The sequence below is a fragment of the Scatophagus argus genome, chromosome 1 (genome assembly GCF_020382885.2).
Source record: "Scatophagus argus isolate fScaArg1 chromosome 1, fScaArg1.pri, whole genome shotgun sequence".
Lineage (NCBI taxonomy): Eukaryota > Metazoa > Chordata > Actinopteri > Scatophagidae > Scatophagus > Scatophagus argus.
In genome coordinates this window covers 18,718,960-18,737,071 of record NC_058493.1, presented here as the reverse complement: position 1 = coordinate 18,737,071, position 18,112 = coordinate 18,718,960, and the positions used below count along the sequence as shown (strand labels likewise).

Sequence of the window (18,112 nt, the reverse complement as noted above, 5' to 3'; positions counted from 1 at the left end):
GTAGGAGACAGATGCTACAACTCCATCCCAGAGGAAAAACTGATATCTATTAATCCACCACCAAAAGCATTTGTAGCAGCCCTGATTGCTATAGTCCAGTAATTTTGTTAATCCAATCTGATTACAGATATGGGAAAAAAAATGTTTTTGTATTATTATAGCTGTGTCAAGACGTGTTTGTCAATAAATCACCAGTCTTTTAGTAGTCATTTGTAGATGCTATTGTTCATCCATTAGGATTATAGATTGAACCTGGATCTTGGTCACTGCCAAAGCATAATAGTTAGATTGTTTTTTTTATGTTGAAATCTGAAATACATGCTTTGTCCACTAGGGGGAGCTCGAGTACAGTTAAACAAGCTGCTGCTTTGTTATAATTCAGTGTTAGAGGTCTCCCTTGTTTATTTATCAGGTTGACATGTGCCGAACCATCAGCTTTAAATAAAACACATCCACTTCACAGAATTCTGGTGTTTTCATTGCCCTTATTATTAAACTGAAGCTAATTAAATAACAGGCCACACTATCGACTGCCATGTGTTCAGTGTGGTTGCTTTTGGCTGCTGTTATTATTTTTGTGTCATTTATTTCATCGTATATTGTGCAACCAACGACGGAAGAAAGATTTGTTGGACTTCACCAGAAACCGCACATGTTTTTGATGCAGTCTGTTAAAGTGTCGGGATACTCGTCACAGGGATTATCAGTAGCCTATTATTACATCATAGTTCTGCCATTAGGTTGTTGAGATCACTTTTACTTACTACTGTGATAAAGATTTCTTAGTATTGTTGGTTGTATTGCAAATAGTAGCCCATGTGTGTTGAAGTAGTATTAGTAGCGTCTGCTTTATTGACATGCAGAAATTATGCAGTTTTTGCAGTTTTCTCATGCGTTGGGAGCGAAGCGGTCGGGTCTTTTGTTCCGAGAGCAGATTCAGCGAGTGTATGTGTGTGTGTGTGTGTGTGTGTGAGAGAGAGAGAGAGAGAGAGAGAGAGAGAGGGAGTGAGTGAGAGAGGGAGTGAGAGAGAGCCTGCCTTTGGATACAGCAGAGTCAGTGAGGAGGAGAGAGAGCGGGATGCTGACAGATTCCTGATAGATGGTTAAAATGGCGAAAGCTTGTTCGACCCCAGCGAGCCACCAAACTATAGCACTGTAGGTCGGAACATGTAGGCTAATAGCTGGAGCTGGATACCATCTCTCTGTCTACCTGTCTGTCTCTCTACATATATATCTGTTGTTTTTTTTTTAAAAAAACAAACTAACAAACAAAAAAACCCTCCGTCTATACGCCTCACTTTGTTTTCCGCAAGTGCTGGAATATTTTCTTTAAATGTTTAAATGGCATCCACAAGGCGACGCCGCCTTGTTGCGTGCTTTTTGGGAATACTCCTTAACGCTTTAATCGGTAAGTGGCACTATCTTATCACCGCAAATAACAGTAAGAGGACAGACCCTGTTAATGTGCTGCTCTCCGGAGCACGGTGCATGCTGAAATGCAGCGATAAGTGCGTTGCTGACCAGTAACCCTGAACTTGGCCCCTCTCCGGTGTCCATTAGTGTCTGGCCAACGTGAAGACTAAAGCTGGAGCTTTGTGCACTGCGGAATTTGTACCTGGGATGTTACACACGGATAGCCTGCTTACGCAAAAAGTTACATGTTGTGCGTTCAGTTGAACAGTTGAATTATTCTCGTGAGCGGTGCTGGTGTTGCTCCATGTGCGCAATGTGTTCAAATGCATACGAATTTTGAGCTCTCGGATGTCCACTCAGCGTAACGGTAGCCACGTGCAACGCAGACATCAGAGTTTCTGGGTTGTTTTCATACGTATTTTCATGAGGACACGATCAGAAGAATGTAAAGAATGTCCAACACAAGTGTGTCCAACCAGTGCACCGAGAAAGTCACTTTTTTGGGGGGCTTTGAATGGTGCAGGAGACGCTTAGTGGTCCTGTCTGTCAGAAGAGGTTTCCTAGTTCTCCTGGTGACTGCCTGTTAATCATGTGTCCCAGTAAGAGTAGGACTGCAGACTTGGAGCCACTTTCCGTCTCAGTATTAACAATTAAACACTTGGAGGGTTGATTAAAACAGATATAAGCAGAGTATATTTTTTACAGGCTCACATGTTTTTGAATTGCAGTGCATCGTTGTCAGTCTGTCTCTTAAAAGCATTTGCTTAACCGTTTAACTTAACTTTTAAAACTTTCATATGTGGATGGAGTTTAGTTTCATATCAGGGCACTTCTACAGCCGATGGTGGTTCTGGACTGGCCCGGTACAGCAGTACAGCACATCGTCCCACGGATGAGTGGAAATGACAGTGGTTAATGCTCGGGGTATCGCTTAAAAGACTGTGGTTATTGCCTGCTGGGGAGAATATTTGTACAGATTAAATGTCAAGGCTGTCCCTCTCCTCCTTTTCAAATTTTCTTTTTTGGCCCTTTGTTCACTATGACAGACAGTTTCTCTCTCTATGTGAGGCCCCTTAATTCAAAGGCAGGAAAGAGTATTGAGTATTTGCAAAGCATACCACACAGGGATCCACAAAGGCCCCCACTGGAATCATAAAGGCCAGTACACAGTGGTTCATAACATGTTTGGTCAGAGGACTGGGAAGAAAAAGTTGAGACGCTCGGCTCTGTGATGGATGTAGTTCTAATTTACCCACCGCATGACAGAAATGAAGCTCTTTCAAGTGCTTGTATGCCTCAGAGATTAGATTCAGTTTGGATAAAAGGCACTTTTTACGACATTTAAAGTCGAGCTGATAAGAGTCAAAGACGCAATAAGGAGGATATCTGCATTAGATCTCTTATGGTGTGAAGAGCTCAAACTCTGCAGTAAAATCCAATAGACCACACAGAAGATCTCATGATATGACAACTTTAGCTCATCAAAGGGTAATTGTTTGCTTTGAATAGAGTTAGCTTGTGCCTTTAAAGCTTCAGGGAAACAAAAAAAAAAGATGTTATGAATATGATTGGAATATTAAGTTAAAGCAAAGAAAAATTCAGAGAACTTTCAATCACAACTGTATGCCCTACTGTTTTCTGAAGTTTAAACTCACCTTTGAATCTAAAGCTGCCAGAATGTATTTGGATTATTTTTTATGAGGATCTTAACTTTAATAAGAAAATACTTAAAGTGAATTCTTCTGTGAGGGGAGACTGTACAGTACATTGACACTGGGGAAATTGCTCGAAGTGAATTTTCGCAACAGTTGCCGTACATCTACAATCATGCCTACACACCGACTGTTCCTCAGCGTTCTCATGTTGCATTTTACTGCTGTAGCCTACATAAGTGTTACTTTGGAAGCAGGTGAATACTGTGCTAAGATAGCTGTGAGTACTGATTAATAATTTATCAAGCAGAAACCTATAGGAGGGAAGTATCAATGCTGCATGCACAGCATCCCCCTGGAAATAGCATAAATATTGCTTTTTAGACGACGCTATCAAAATAATAACCAATAAATACACCTAATAAAACTTATGAATAAGAAACTGAGCGATTGTATGCTGTTTTTCATGGTTAATTTATATTGGTGACTCTATGGTCTTTCATCCATGCACACATACTCGATGCGAATGCAAATGTATGCCTTTTGCTGTGCATGCTGGAAGACACCTTTTAAAGGAATACTTAATAAGTTTGTACATCTATTCATGTTTAATACTCTTCACAGTGGGAGTGCAGCTTCAGCTTTCCAGCTACAGTTCAGTGAAATGAATGGAGGATAAAGCCACAGTTCTCGTACAGCACAGAAAACATTATTACACTCATGCTTTGGCAGTCTGTTACAGCAAATGAAACTGGTTGTTTAGGAATATGTTGTATTTATTGTTGTGGTGAATAAGAAGGGCCAGTCTGACTGCAGATGATGGATGCTGAGAGAGTGAGGAGAGAGAGCAAAGTAATTTAGCAAAGAAAAAAGACTCTAAATCTATAACTCTGGAGTTTAAGATCCCAATATTTACGCTAAACCTGTCAGGTCCAACAGAGTTTGTCCATAGGACTATCATATGATAAGATGCCAAGCAGCTGCATTGCTCACGCTGCTGCCTGTAGGAAGCCAGGGTTGTGTCCTGTAAGCTCACTTTGCTTCGTCAGTGGTGCTCCTGTCTGCTAAGTACATCTGTCTGTCAGTAGCTAGTGTGTGATCCTCACTTTACTGTTGTAGCAGTAAATCTCTGTGCCAGCCAGCCACACTTATCTGTCAATAGTAAGCCAGAGCATGAGCCACACTTAGCCAACACTTGTCTCTGGTCTCACTCGGTAATCCTACATGCTAGTGTCTCTTTCCTCAGCATGGAAAGAGCATTAGCGTGCGTGTGCGTCTCTCCTTATCTAACCCTGAAAATTCCACGCCTGTATAGATTCATGTCTGTGAACATGTGTTTTTGCGGATAGGCGTGTTCTTGTCACCAGAGCCTCCAGCTCTGTACACCCCTGTCGACGCTCAGCGTTCACAGATGACCTGAACCTGAACCACGACAAGTCCAAGTGCAAAATCCAGCGATGCGCTCTTTCTTTTGTCGTCTTATCTGCTCTTTCTCACTGGATGTGTCTTATGATTCCAGTGCTGTCTGCCAAATGATTTTCTCTGACCTTTTTTACACCGCTGTTTGTAACCTTCTCCCACAGCTCAGGATTGTGTTAGTCAGTCACTCTACCGACACGATTTATTCACAAAGGAAAGCCAAAGCGCAAGAGCCTTGACATTGTTCTGGCTAATGGAAGAAACTGATTAATTGAAGCCATGAGGAAGTATATACAACATCAATAAAGCTGTTTAATCAACTCCAAATCAATGACATTGTAACACACTGAGCACTGAACTGTTATTATCCTGTTTGCTGCAAGGCTTGATAACATTGACTAATGCCATTTGACAGCTTTGAAAGCTGAAAATAAAAAGCCTCCAATAAATTTCAGTCAGTCTGCGCAGAGGAAGGCGAAATGTAATTCTTTCATGTGTTTTATATCCACAAATTAGTCCAGAGGTATTTCCCACAGTATATAATACTTAATTGAGAACTACCCATGTTTTGTAACTGTGTGGCTGCAGGTTATTTGCACGCTATTTTTTTTCCCCTGCTTCCTGCTTCCTTTGTGAAAATGCGATCTTTCCTGGACTAAATGAGATGGAGCTCAGTGGGCAGCGTCATTTTGGAGAGCAGCAGCCCAGACAGAGGGATCACTGGCTGCCAACTAAGGGTTAAATATTTCTACCACCACCACCACCACCCCCTTGTTTTTGCACAAATGGTAGCACTGATGTCTCTCTGGTCCCATGGCCATTTACTTACCATGCTTGTTGAGTGGAAAAAAAAAAAGAAAGGGGTCCACATAAAGAAAGGATACAGAGCAAGCAGAGAGGAAGAGGAAATGTTTCTTTGCATTGTACTCCATATGTGATCTTCATGGAGGAGTGTGGAATGAATTCCTTGTATGCACCTAAGGGGAAGGATTTCTCAGCTGGAATTTTAGGGATGAAGCTGGAGGTTCTCTGCTTTGACCCTTGTGCTTTAACCCCCCCAGATTCCAGGGCCTGGGGCAGAGACTGGTAGTGCTTAGTCCATCAGCAGTTGAAACATGATACCAAGAGAGCCTCTAAGCTCCTCTTTTATAGCACCAAGTCAGGTCAGACTGTTTACATCCTTTATTTATTGTTCTTCCACTGGGTTGTAATAAGTGGGTATGGAAAAAGAATGAATGGATGAGTTAATGCAGCTTCAATCAATAACTTGTCAGAAATGAGCAAGATAAAATGAAATGAAGCACGTGTTACCTTATTGGTAAAATAATCAACGCAAAATAAAAACTGTGCATGAGCAGCAGCAGAACGCTAATACCGCAAATAGAAAGAGATCACCTAAACTCTATTTTAGCCTCTTTGCATTGGTCCAGTTGGTTGAATTGATTTTCAGAATTTGATCGTTTCTTTCAAAGCTCTTGATCTGGCTTCTCCATACATTTGTGAGCTTCTGTGTTCTTATGTAGCTGCACTCAGCCTCAGATCCTGAAGCACAAAAAGGCTGCTGCCAACCCTGTGGTCTAAACATTACAATAAAGGTGCCTGCTTATTTGTGGTGAAGGACTCCGCTCTGTGGAAAGTGTTACTCTCTTCTTCATATGTCTAGGAAATTCAGAGGTCTGACTTTTCTTTAAATTGCAACAGGAACACAGACAGCGCTTATGCAAACTTATGTTTGATTCGCTGAACAAAGTATGATATGACAGTGACAGCATCTGTTCACAGTCACTTCTGAATTAACTTATATTTTGAAAAAGGAGCATATTTTGGTACTATTTCTGAGGGATACTGAGGGCAGTATAGCACATACTGGACTTTGTAAATGTAGAGACAGATTTTTAAACTCATCTGTAAAGCTGTCTTTATATTGGGGAGTATTTATGTATTTATTGGATAGTGAGAGCGGAGAAGGATAATACGAAGAGAAGGATGGATGAGTAATAGGGGTTCCTATCACATTTGATCCAGGGATGATGTGGGCATGTTGTCCCTCAAAGCCACAAGGGTGTCCCCATATGGCTGTGTTTCAGAAAAGGTGTCCACTTATTGGCCTGTTCTGAAGCTTTAATGGAGTTTGATCAAGACAACTGAGAAAACTCTATCTGCTGAGAACAACCATGAGATGATAAAGCTAACAAGTAAAATTTGTGTTTTTTTTATAATCTGCTTTTTACGAGGTCAATGAATTTTCACACTCATTCATATAGCATTCATTTGTGCGTGTGTGTGTGCGTGCACGTGTCTCTTCAGGTGTGACATGCGAAGCCGAGCTCTCCTTCACACTGGAGCCCAGTGACGTCATCGCCGTACAAGAGCAACCCCTCATGCTCCACTGCCAGGTGAACGGCATCCCCCCCATTTCCATACAGTGGAGGCACAACGGCCTGCTTTTAACTCAGGATCAGCATCACGCCACCTTCGTCAATGGTTCGCTCCTGATCGGCCGCTTCCAGAAGACCAAATCTGATGGCTCATCGGACGAGGGCGACTACGAGTGCGTGGCCCAGAATTCGTTTGGGCTGGTGGTGAGCCGCAAGGCCCGAATTCAAGCAGCCAGTAAGTCTTTTGTCTCATAGTGATTAACCTTTGAAGGGCTGTTTGAGCTTTACTGTGGCAAGAAAGGATTTCCTTTAAGTTCCATACTGTGATTATGTACTTTCACTGTAAACCCAGTTAAAGGAAATAGTTGGCAAAAGTTGACATTTTGGGAAATACACCTACCGTATTTGCTTGGTTGCCACGAGTTACAGTAGGAGAGAAGATCAATTACACTGCTCTTCTTTCAGTATGCACCCGGTTAGCTTAGCTCAGCATAAAGAATGTAAAACAGCTAGCCTGCCTGGAGTCTCCAGTGGTTTTCTGGAAACCACATGCTGACAACAGGTTCAGGAAGTCACTGTGCCTGGCAAGAAGTCCAACATAAGTTTTGGTTTTCATACTTTGGTTTTTATACAGATTAAGCAGACAAGATTATAATTTGTTAATTATTTAATAAGCTTCAAAGAGGCTGATAGGCAGACTGTGTTACCTTTGGGCAGACTAGTTCATTCAAGTCTATCTAATAATAATAATAATAATAATAATCTAAGCTAACAGGCTGCTGGCTCTAACTTCATATTTAACACAAGAGAATCACAATCCTCTGATCTAAATCTCCTTAAAGGAAATGACTGTATTTTCACTTAGTTTTTTGATGCTGGGTGTGTCAGTCAGCAGATAAATAATAGACACCAACATGGTGCCATGCAGTCTGGAAGCAAAGAATACCTGTCTGCGGCTTTGAAGTGTGTTAAGTTTTTTTTTTTTTTGAGTTGCCATCTTAAAATACTGATCATCTTAAAATCTTTGTCATCTCACATTATCTTTTCATCTTGAAATATCAGCTCAGTAGTTTGTCTGAGACTAAATGAGCATGTGAAATGTCTGCATAATAAATCTCGATTTAGGGTTGCAGATATGACACAAGTAGAAACTGGAACCACAGTCATGTGCTGACAATTGAGTAAGTTGTCATATGTGTTCTCCACAAATATAAACTTGTTTTTGTTTAACAATTCAGCCCCAGTCTTCAGGATATTGTTGTGCTCTAAATGCACTTAGTATCAGTGGAGTCATTTGAATATTTTCATTCTTTCAGTGTAATGAACTTGCTGCTGCTTAGAAATTCAAGCCTTTGAGTTTAGCATTAACAAGCACTCATGCTGTGAGTTTCCAAGTTGCTTTGTAAGAGTGCAATAAGCTTGATGCATCCCAGCAGCCCACTCACTGGTAGAGCACCAAGATAGATTTTCTCTGGCTTGACCACTAAATCTCTTACTGGAATCATTTTTATAATATCGTAGTGAGACTCTCTGTAGTAACTCTTTGTACTCCTCTCTTATCTTTTCTCTCATACATATATAGTGCAGGGTCTAAACTTACTTTAAATCAAAGGCATCAAGGATGTGCACATTCGTTTGTGGACACGCTGAGGTGTTGCAGCTGTGACTTCAGTGATGCTGCACTGTTCCACACTTTGCTGAGTTAAGACTATTTGAATGCTCTGTTATATATATTCTGTAACATAGCGATGGACAAAGGCTTCCAGAAGCCTGTTGATTCCCGGGCGGTGTGTAGACAGCATACTGCTGTGCTGTTGTGGCCAGTACAGCTTTTCCACTCAGTGGGATAGGGAGGCTAGCGTGGTCGTTTCATTGGCCAAAGGGAAAAGTCACTCCTGCTCAGTGGCCGGCCCTGTCCAACACATGCAACCTTTAAAGGCTTCTCCAAAGGGTCTTGTTTTGCTCCAAAAGGCAGATTGTAGCCACTATTTTATCCCATTTATTATTCTGCGTCAGGGGAAAAGTCATCAGATGTGGTCTCAGTATTTTATTATTTTATGGAATTACTTTGATAAAAAAAAAAAGAATGAGGAAAATGAAAAACCATAGATTTATCATCACAGAGTTCATAACCTGAACACGGCTCAGAGAAAACAATGAAATTATACTGATGGTTTGTACTGTAGCAATGTGCAGTATATTATTTATAGCTTCAATACCATTGTAGCATTCACATCATACACTCGAGTCGTGGCTTAATATTTTCTTGAAATCTTCAATGAAACATTTTGAATCAGAGTCAAAAGTGAGCTTTTTAATATGTTTCGGTGAGAATAGTGCTGTGCAGTAACAGTATGTAAATATGAGTTTGGAAAAAAAATTGTTGAATGCAATAATAGAAAAATGGATGTCTTCACTTAGCCAACCACAAACCACACACAGTTGGTTCCTTCACTAATGAGTTCCACCAACAACTGAAATTTGCTGTAATGGATGCAAATGAGTAAGTAAGTGTAATGTCAAATTGTATCTCGCAAATGAATCTTTGATTTGATGTTTGATTTGATGCAAAATTCAACTTTTTAATTCAAGGTTTGAATGCTGAATGAGCATGAATAATTAAGAATTACAAAGTGTAGAGCAACACCCCATCACTCATCTGTTTCTGAGAAATTTAGTGTGGAATGTGATGTGAATACAGATTTAATCTTGGTAACGGAACCTGACCTGGAGCACACCTCAGGTTCAAACTCATTCATCTTGGAAATGTTCTGTTTTGTCTGGGCTTTGCTCTCCTGCAGAGCCTTTCCAGCTTTTCTTCTTAACTTGTATTGATTAGGAGGAAACTGATGGATTACTGAAAGTCACATTCTGACCCTTGGCCTCTGACCTTTTGGTGGGTTGTGTTGAGGAGGCTTTGGGTGAGGCATTGAATGGCTGAAGGCTCTGCCATAATGATGCTCAGTGTCTCCTTAATGGAGTCTCACTTCTATCAAGGCAGCAAGAAGCCATCACTGTGAAAAAAATTTCTCCAGAGACCCTTCAATAGGACTCACAAGAAAAGAACCTCTGATCATAATAGGTCAGTGCCATGTTACTCATCATTGCTCACTAATTCCTGCTGTATCTTGTAAGATCTGCCATAAAACAGTAATGTTGTTATTTCATTGTACATCTAGTTAGGTTTTGATTTTGCAAATGCCTGACTTCTTAAGTTTAATGAGGCTTTGTTGCACCATTAATAGTTTATTTCCGTTGTTCATAAGTGGGCATAAGCAGCTTTCCTTTGTTTCTGTTAGGCTTTCCGCCTGACCAAAATCATCCTTCGGTGCGCAGCCTCTCCTCAGCCCTCGGGTTGCTCAATACAGAAGTGCTCCCCTGTTGATCGGACGATTATGTTTTAGGTCTTTAACATAAAGTCTTGAAGGAGGCGAAATATACCCTACAGGGGTCTGGGCAATCAACTGGCCCATTTCATCATATTGTCATATCCTGCATTGACCATAAAGAATTCAGGAGAAACTTTTTCAGTTGGTTTCTGAAGAGAAATTGCCCAAAACAAGTAAATACTCCCCTCACAAAGATCAGTGACTAGTATTTGTTTCTTTTTCTGTTCCAAGTGTTTGTTAATGTTGGTGCTCTCTTTGTGTTTTTTTAGGTAATTTGCTGTGTTATAGTCTCTCTCACAACAGAGCTCTGACTTGTACCAGTGTGATGCAATGGGTGGTGTGATTACTGAAGTGTCTTTATAGCCCTCTCAGTGGATAAAGCTTCCATCTTAGCCTCCACACTACCTCCCTCCATAAATTTCACTTTTTATTTGCTTGACAACCATTTGTGTGAGCTCACTGTTGGGGGCTGGTGTAGGATGGACACCCCGTTGCCCCTCTAAATCGCCAGTTGGTCCAAGAAACCCTTTTTTTCTCCTAAATGTTATCTCTTTGATGGTCAATTTCTCTCCGTCCATCCATCCCCCACCCCCCCACCCTCGGTTTCTCTTGGAGCTCCTCATTAGCTTACGTTCAGGAAGCATTTCATCATTTGGATGAATGACAAGCCTTGTACAGTGGACCCAGCTAGGGCTTCTGCCCCTCCCCCACAGCACACCCGCGTCTCCAGGCAACACACCACAAAAGCCCCCCTATTACAAAATAGCTTTTAGGATAATTGAAATGACTTGCTTTTGTCTGTTTGTCTGGAATTAGTTGAGGCTTTGTTAGGAAATAATTTATTTTTCTTACCCAGTCCCATTCATATGGGGAGACTGCAATTGACCTCAGGGACCGTTCGAAAAGATTTGCAAACACAACTTGAAGTGTGCTGAGAAAAGGCAAAGTCAGTACAAACATGAGAAGGGTGAAAACACAGCTAGTAAAAATGCAATAAAACCAAGTGTAATAATTGTGTACTATATGTGTTATTTATTTTATAGACCATTTCAGTATAGCTATGGTCCTCTTGACCGCTGGATGATAATTTCCACCTTGTTTAATTCTGAGATCGTCACAGTGAATTGTGCTGCTGTTACAATGGTAGACCTCTGAATGAGACTTTAATGAAAAAGAGGAACCCAGGGGGCTGTAAAGGATGAAATAGGAGAAGACAGAGGATGCCTGTAAAAGTGTCTCAGTCAATACCCGCCTCTCATTTGTGCAAATTTAACTCCTTTCATGGATGCAAGTGTAAGTGTGGTGTCAAGCAGGAAGAGTCTGATTGAAACTGCATGCGTAGCTGAGGCAGAAGTTGAGAAGGTGCAATGTGCTGCATTTAAAAGCTGTGTGGATGGCTTGCCACTGGCAGCCATTGAGACATTTATTGAGAGTGATTTATGGGGAGCTCACGTTAGTGTACGTGAGAGTGCGTGCACGTGTGCATGCATGTGTGCATGCGCATGTGTCTGGGGAATTGACGGTGGCTCTCCATCACCCTCCGACCTTCCTGTCCCCACCCCTTTCATGGCCTCCTGCCTGGGTGAACGCTGAAGCGCCATCCCTACATCTCCTCGTAGCTCCCTTTGTCTGCCAGCCAAACCCCGCCCTCAGTGTGTCTCCCCTCCTACCCTTTCTCTTCTCTGCTCACTCTGCATGAAGCAAGCAGGTGATCTCTCTGTCATATAGATTAGCCAAACTGGATGCCATATCAGCATGTTTTGACATTTAAACATGAAGCGGCTTAGTGTTTTCTTTTGATCTTTGCAAAATCAAGATAATTTCATAAAAATTTAGTACTGCGTGTTGGAAACTGGAGCAATAAGTCAGTAACTTTATCTAGCACGGTTTTTGAATCATGGTCTCACGATTTTATGTCACAGAGATAATACAGATGGTCATTGTATTATTCCATGGCATATGACTTGCGCTTTTACTTCCTTCGGGCAGCTATGTGGCTGATGTTAAATCAGAGTGTTCCCTCCTGCTGTACGGTCAGCACCCCTCCATCTGTCCACCAGTGTGTCAGAAGGACTGAGAAAGAAAGGACTGTTTTGTTTTGGTTTTTTCCTGTACTTATGAGGCGGGCTGACGGGACGAGAGCTCTGACCTCTGCTGTGTAATTACACTTGAAACTGATTTATTACCGTACACCTGCAAACTAAATGCTCAGATCTCATTACCTGATTGTGCACGCTCTGTTTGAGTTGATTTAGAATCGGCAACAAGGAATACAAGAGGTTTTATTACTCGTTTTGGACTGCAGATTTCTTTGTCTTCCTCTCTGTCCCATGCCTCTAAAGATGCTGTTTCTCTTCTCTTTTGTTTTCTTTTTTTTGTATAAATCAGAGAGCAGAATAAAAAAACTGAACTTAAATTGAACTGAAATTACTGAATGTCCCTAATGCCGACTTTGGATATTTGTATTGATAGATGCTTTAAGCTTATACAACCAGCAGGAAGCATTGTTATTTCTGAAGATGGCACATCATTGACCTTGAAGCAGTGGAAAATCACCAGGGGATCCCATACTGCCCACAGTATGCCTTATTGTCTTAGTTTACTGTACGTGTTAACACAATGGGAAACAATGTGATGCGGTGTAAATTTTGGTTTTGATTAGATTTCCAAACCACATTATCCATCACTTGTTAATTAAATACTAATTAAATATTTATTAAATATACTAACAGCTATTTACATAAAATTTGGCATAAAATTTCACAGAATTGCAGTCATTTAATCTTCTCTGTCTCCAAATGTCAGGAATGAACAGCTAATACAACAAAATTCAGAGCACAGAGGTTGCTGCTGTGCTTACATCTTGAGCTATGTGGAGGGAGGACTTGAGCCATACGCAGAGCACGTATGTGTGGAGAGCTAGAACAATTTGATGTTAGAGGGGAGCCGCTCCATGATACTGTATAAGGCATGAGCTGCGTGGAGCAGAATGGGCACCTTTATGCTCTAAAAATATCTGCCTGTGTAAACAACATCACTTGGCCACTAAACAGGGGAAGGGATACTGAGGAATGGCATAAAAGCTGCATGATGGGAATGCTGAACTGCTCAATAAGCATTTTGGTTATTCCTCTAGCTGTCATGTTTGACACGACTGTAATCCTATTTTTGTCTTTCATTCTGTGACGTAACAAATACAATGATGGTATAATTTTGTTCATATAGTGCTTTAAATAACAAATTTGTGGCAAAAAGCTTTTTAGACCAGAGGAAAACACATGATACACACGTTACATGTGGCAAATGCCAACATGTTACAAATACAAGTTAGAGCACATAGGTTTGGAGGCACTTATGGAAACAAGTACAGCACAACTGAGGGCTTTACATGCAAATAGCCTTGAAGTGCTCAGAAAGAGGATCTTGGTTCTTTTTTTTTTGATCGGCAGTGCCAGGTTTGAAAGTTTCAGCTGAAACTTTCACATGTTTCGGCTGAACAGCTCTCAGAGATAGGTGATGCAGTAAACAAGGCTTGATTCGTATTTGAATTTGATTCAGCACCGTCTGGTTTTGACAGTTGGATCTCAGTTTCTGAGATGCCCCACTGTGAAAGGGAGGTTTGGCTCTCTCTCTTTCTTGTCCTCTTCGTCTTCTCTTTGTGTCCATGAAGGCAGGCATACAGAAAAAGCCACCTAACACTTCTCAGTTTCAGCTTATTTTTTAATAAGAGAAGTTTACATCTCGAACCTTCCTAAGAAGATTAATGTGTTCCTTTGCTCCTGTCTTGATGCTTCCTTCTTTAAAGCTGTAATGCAAAGAGTTTACTAGTTGTACATTTTTTTTCCCCTTTTAGATTATGTTTTTTTTTCTTTAAAAAATGTGCAGATTGAAAATGAAATATTAACATGGTGGACCTCATCACTTAAAAAGTAAGTAAAAATGTGAAGAAAGTGAGGATTGAATGGATGTAAATAATTCAGTAATTCCATTTACATTTTGTTTTTTCTTTAATTGATGTCTTCTAAATATATTTAGTTGATACTTAGCATTTATTATCCAAAACAGCGTAAAATGTTGTAAACTTTGGCCCTGTTGTTGCATGATGCTCCCTGCTGCCACCATGCCAACTTTTCCAGCAGCTGCTCACATCAGCTGAGTACACAGTAGCTGATCGTCCAGATAATACCCACTCAAATAATGTCTTTTCATTTCTTTGTCATACAAAGCAGTGTTAACTGTGGAAAACATTATATTTAGATGGACTGGAATCGTATTTTTAGAAAGAGAAAAGCTTGTCACTGTGTAGATTCTCACAATGCTAACAAGTTTACTACACAAGGAGCAGCTTAGGTCTTAGTTGAAATTCAAGTTCGCTGTTGTGTTTGTCTGTGTGTTGATCTCCGGATCTCTGGACCACCCTGGGTATTCTCAAACAAACACATGAAAAGCGGAGTCTAAAATTCCTGCTGCCTACTTTTAAGGCTCATGGGAGGAATTCCTCAGTAATAGAGGTGAAAGGTGAAAGGAGGGAGAGCAGAGGCCCGGACCAGAGGTTGGCCGGGGCAGAGCAATCTCCAAATGCTGGAATCTGACTTTACAATCTCTACACAGCAATCTTGCATTAACTGGTTTGATTTGGGCAAATCCAGTATGAGATCCTCTCGAAGAGTGTGTTAGTGATGAATCCTGTGTTTCCATGTCAACATGTGCGTCTTTTTGTTACCTCTTTTCCACCTGGTGTTCGAGTGTTTGAATTTTAGTCTTACAGAGTGGAGACAAAAGTAGTATTTTGTTGAGTTCCCACTTCTTTAAGATTCTATTTTAGACTCATCATAATCAAAACCATGATCAAAATCAGTTTTGGCAATAGAGGGTCTTCCACAAAGGTATGTGGGCGTGTGCTGAGTGTGTATGATTCCAGGCTTCACTACAGGCTTGACTAGCTCTCACTACTGCCCCGTCACCGCGCTTCAGTACACTTAACAGAGCCTTTATGGCCAGATTGTGCAGTTAAAAGCCTTTACGGGGTCTGCACCATCCACCAATAAAAGCACCAAAACTCCCTCTTCCTGTCTTGTCCTTTGGCAGACATTTTATTTTGCATGTGTGAAAATGTGTAATAAGGACGTAGACAGACAGGAGGTGGAGCCAGTTGTGGCCATTAGTTGGTTTTATTAGTACTAGAGAAAATAGTAAACATAATAGTGTTATCTCATAACGTATTTGCCCCCACAGACAGACTCACACATACACAGACACGCACACACACACACAATGGGCCCCTTAGTTCAGTTCTCCATTTTGTTTAAGCAGGGATCAGGAAATCTTTCTGTGGTGGCCAATAAGCAGAAGAGCCGGAGACAAAGGCCAGTCAGTGATGGGTAGGCAATGGCTCTCCTTTGGGCCTCAGCTACCTCTCCTGTCTCTATCCCGTGTGCGTGTTTGTGTGTGTTAGGGTACCTCTCGGAGCTGAGCAACACCTTTTGTTAGTTTGAAATGCAGGGCAGTGGAATGGCTGGGGAGAAGCAAAGGCTGTGGAGATGTGCAGCCTCTGGTGGCTCTGCTTTGTGACGGTGGCCTGAGCGCTTGTTCTCCTGACCGACTCAGCTAGCTGTGGCTGAGGCCCCCTTTTGTCACTGCTGACTCTCGGTGGGTGTGTTTCCCCCTGTGCCCTCCCTCCCCCTTCCTCTCCCTCTGTTTCAGCATTGACTCAGAAATAGAGGTGTCAGAGGTCGCGAGGGGCTGGACGATGGAGGGGGTGGGGGGTTTATCTGGGAAACTGTGACCTTTTTGTGTGCACTAGGGCAGAATACCCCTCCCAGTTTTTTTTATTCTCCTGCCATGATGCTTCCCCTCCTCCAACGCTCAGCCTCCTGCTCATTCCCCAGTGGGGTCCCATCCCCGGTCTGATGGCCTTGGGCAGTGGCAGTGACCTTGGCTTTGGCAGTGAAATAAGGTGGCCCAAACCTGCCACAACATCACAGCTCTAACCCTGCCCTTTCCATAATGAGCAACGCAGCAGCCTGGAACAACAAGAGCAAAATAAGCACATTTTCACTCACTCAGAGAGGACGTTTATTTGTCTCTGTCATGTGTTTTCTTTTTTCCATGAAGAAGGCTTCCCGCTGTCTGTGAATTCAAGTCAATTCTGCATAACAGTGTAGTTCTTTACCTTTATTACTGCTTCAGACGTGTGCCATACAGTACACGACCAGCTGATTGATTGAAGTTGGGCTTGGGGAAATGTGTGGCGATATTTCACTTTCTTCACACAATCATAGTGATTAGGTTTAGCTTTTGTTTGACCAATATTGACTGGGACTGATAGCCCACAACACCTCCTAAAGCTAGGCTTGGTAATGTATTTTAGAAGCATTTTTCATTTTATTTGTTGAAAATCTTTTAACATCCAAACAGCAATCAATAAATCAAATGCACATAAAAAAGAAACAAGTCTAGTGTGTGTGGCTGTCAACAGAAGAGTAACCCCCTAAGCCAAGGAGCAATCACTATGACAGTGATAGTGTTGTTCAGAAGCTAAGTAAGTAACTTGCTACTAGAGTTTGTTTCTCCAACTTTAACAATTTCAGCTGTAAATCCTGTCCTCAAAGTAGCACTAACACTATATAGACAAAGGTAATGAGGCGCCATTACACCAACAGAGACTTTAATGACACTGCACTCTACACATGGACACTTTTGCAGCTGTATTTGCAGCTTCAATTCTTCTAGGAAGGCATTCTTTGAGATTTTGGAGTGTGTCTGTGGGTTTTTGGGGTTTTTTTTTTTGCCCGTTCATGCAGTAAAGAATTTCTGAGGTCAGGCACTGATATTGGACAAAAAGACCTGGCTCACAATCTCCATTCCAGTTCATCACAAAGATGTTGGATGGGGTTGAGGTCAGGGCTCTGTGTGGGCCAGTCAAGTTCTTCCACACCAAACTCATCCAGCCATGTCTTTATAGACTTTGCTTTGTGCACTGGGGCACAGTCATGCTGGAATAGAAAAGAGCCTTCTCCAAACTGTTGCCGCAAAGTTGGAAGCAGCATTGCCCAAAATGTCTTGGCGTGATGAAGCATTAAGGTTTCCCTTAACTGGAAATAAGGGGCCTCACCCAGCTTCTGAAAAACAGCCCCATAAAGAGGTTGTCTGGATACTTTTGTCTATATAGTGTAAGACAGATTTGCTGGAAGGCATTTATTTACAGAGAACAATGAGAGAGTATGGCACTATGAGAGAGGAAAGAAACAAGTGCATGAGTTTGGCTTTAATAATCATCTTCAAATGAAATTCTGAAATTTACGGTAAAAACACAAAACAAACACACTTTGGGATCAACACCGAATGTGAAAGCAGGGTTTATCCTGTTTCCTCCATGGTTTTCACACGGGGATGGAACACCTGAAGTTTTTGGGGTTAAAAGCCTGTCAGGCTCGGCTGTGTGTGCAGTTGGTCACCAGGGATAAAATGAATTCCACAGGAACCAATTAGAAGAGGTAGCTGCTGGCATAAGATGAAAGATTTCTGGGATGGCCAGTTTCCTCATGACAACCTGTTTACAATATCTCCAGATTTGTTGGCATGTATCACTTTTAGTAATCTGGTGATTCACAACATGTGGCGTTCAAGAGGATTATATTTCCATTTATTATTACAAATTTGATTTGAACATTCAATGTTTATGTGAGATTTAAGAATGGATGTCTGACATCTCAACAGCAGATAAAAAGGTTGCTTTATAATGTGAAAGAACCACAGATTATGAAGAAAACCTAAAATTGTAATATACTAAACTGATTGGATTGGTGGCTGGATGAAACAAGACATTTTTATTATGTCATTTTGCTCTTTAGGAAATTGA

The 18,112-nt window shown here is 41.4% G+C and overlaps 1 protein-coding gene across 2 annotated transcripts in view; it reads left to right on the top strand.

The window, feature by feature from the left end:
- The window catches only part of igdcc3 (immunoglobulin superfamily, DCC subclass, member 3), a 67,905-nt gene that overhangs the window by 4,086 nt on the left and 45,707 nt on the right, over positions 1 to 18,112 (top strand). Inside the window, exons 1-2 of one of the 2 annotated variants that reach the window (XM_046389110.1) lie at positions 1,273 to 1,408; positions 6,792 to 7,097. In XM_046389110.1, the coding sequence (XP_046245066.1) occupies positions 1,342 to 1,408; positions 6,792 to 7,097 (373 nt within the window). In that variant the 5' untranslated portion in view covers positions 1,273 to 1,341. Of the gene's footprint in view, positions 1 to 1,272; positions 1,409 to 6,791; positions 7,098 to 18,112 lie in introns of those variants that run through there. The other variant, XM_046389118.1, reaches the window with a different exon arrangement.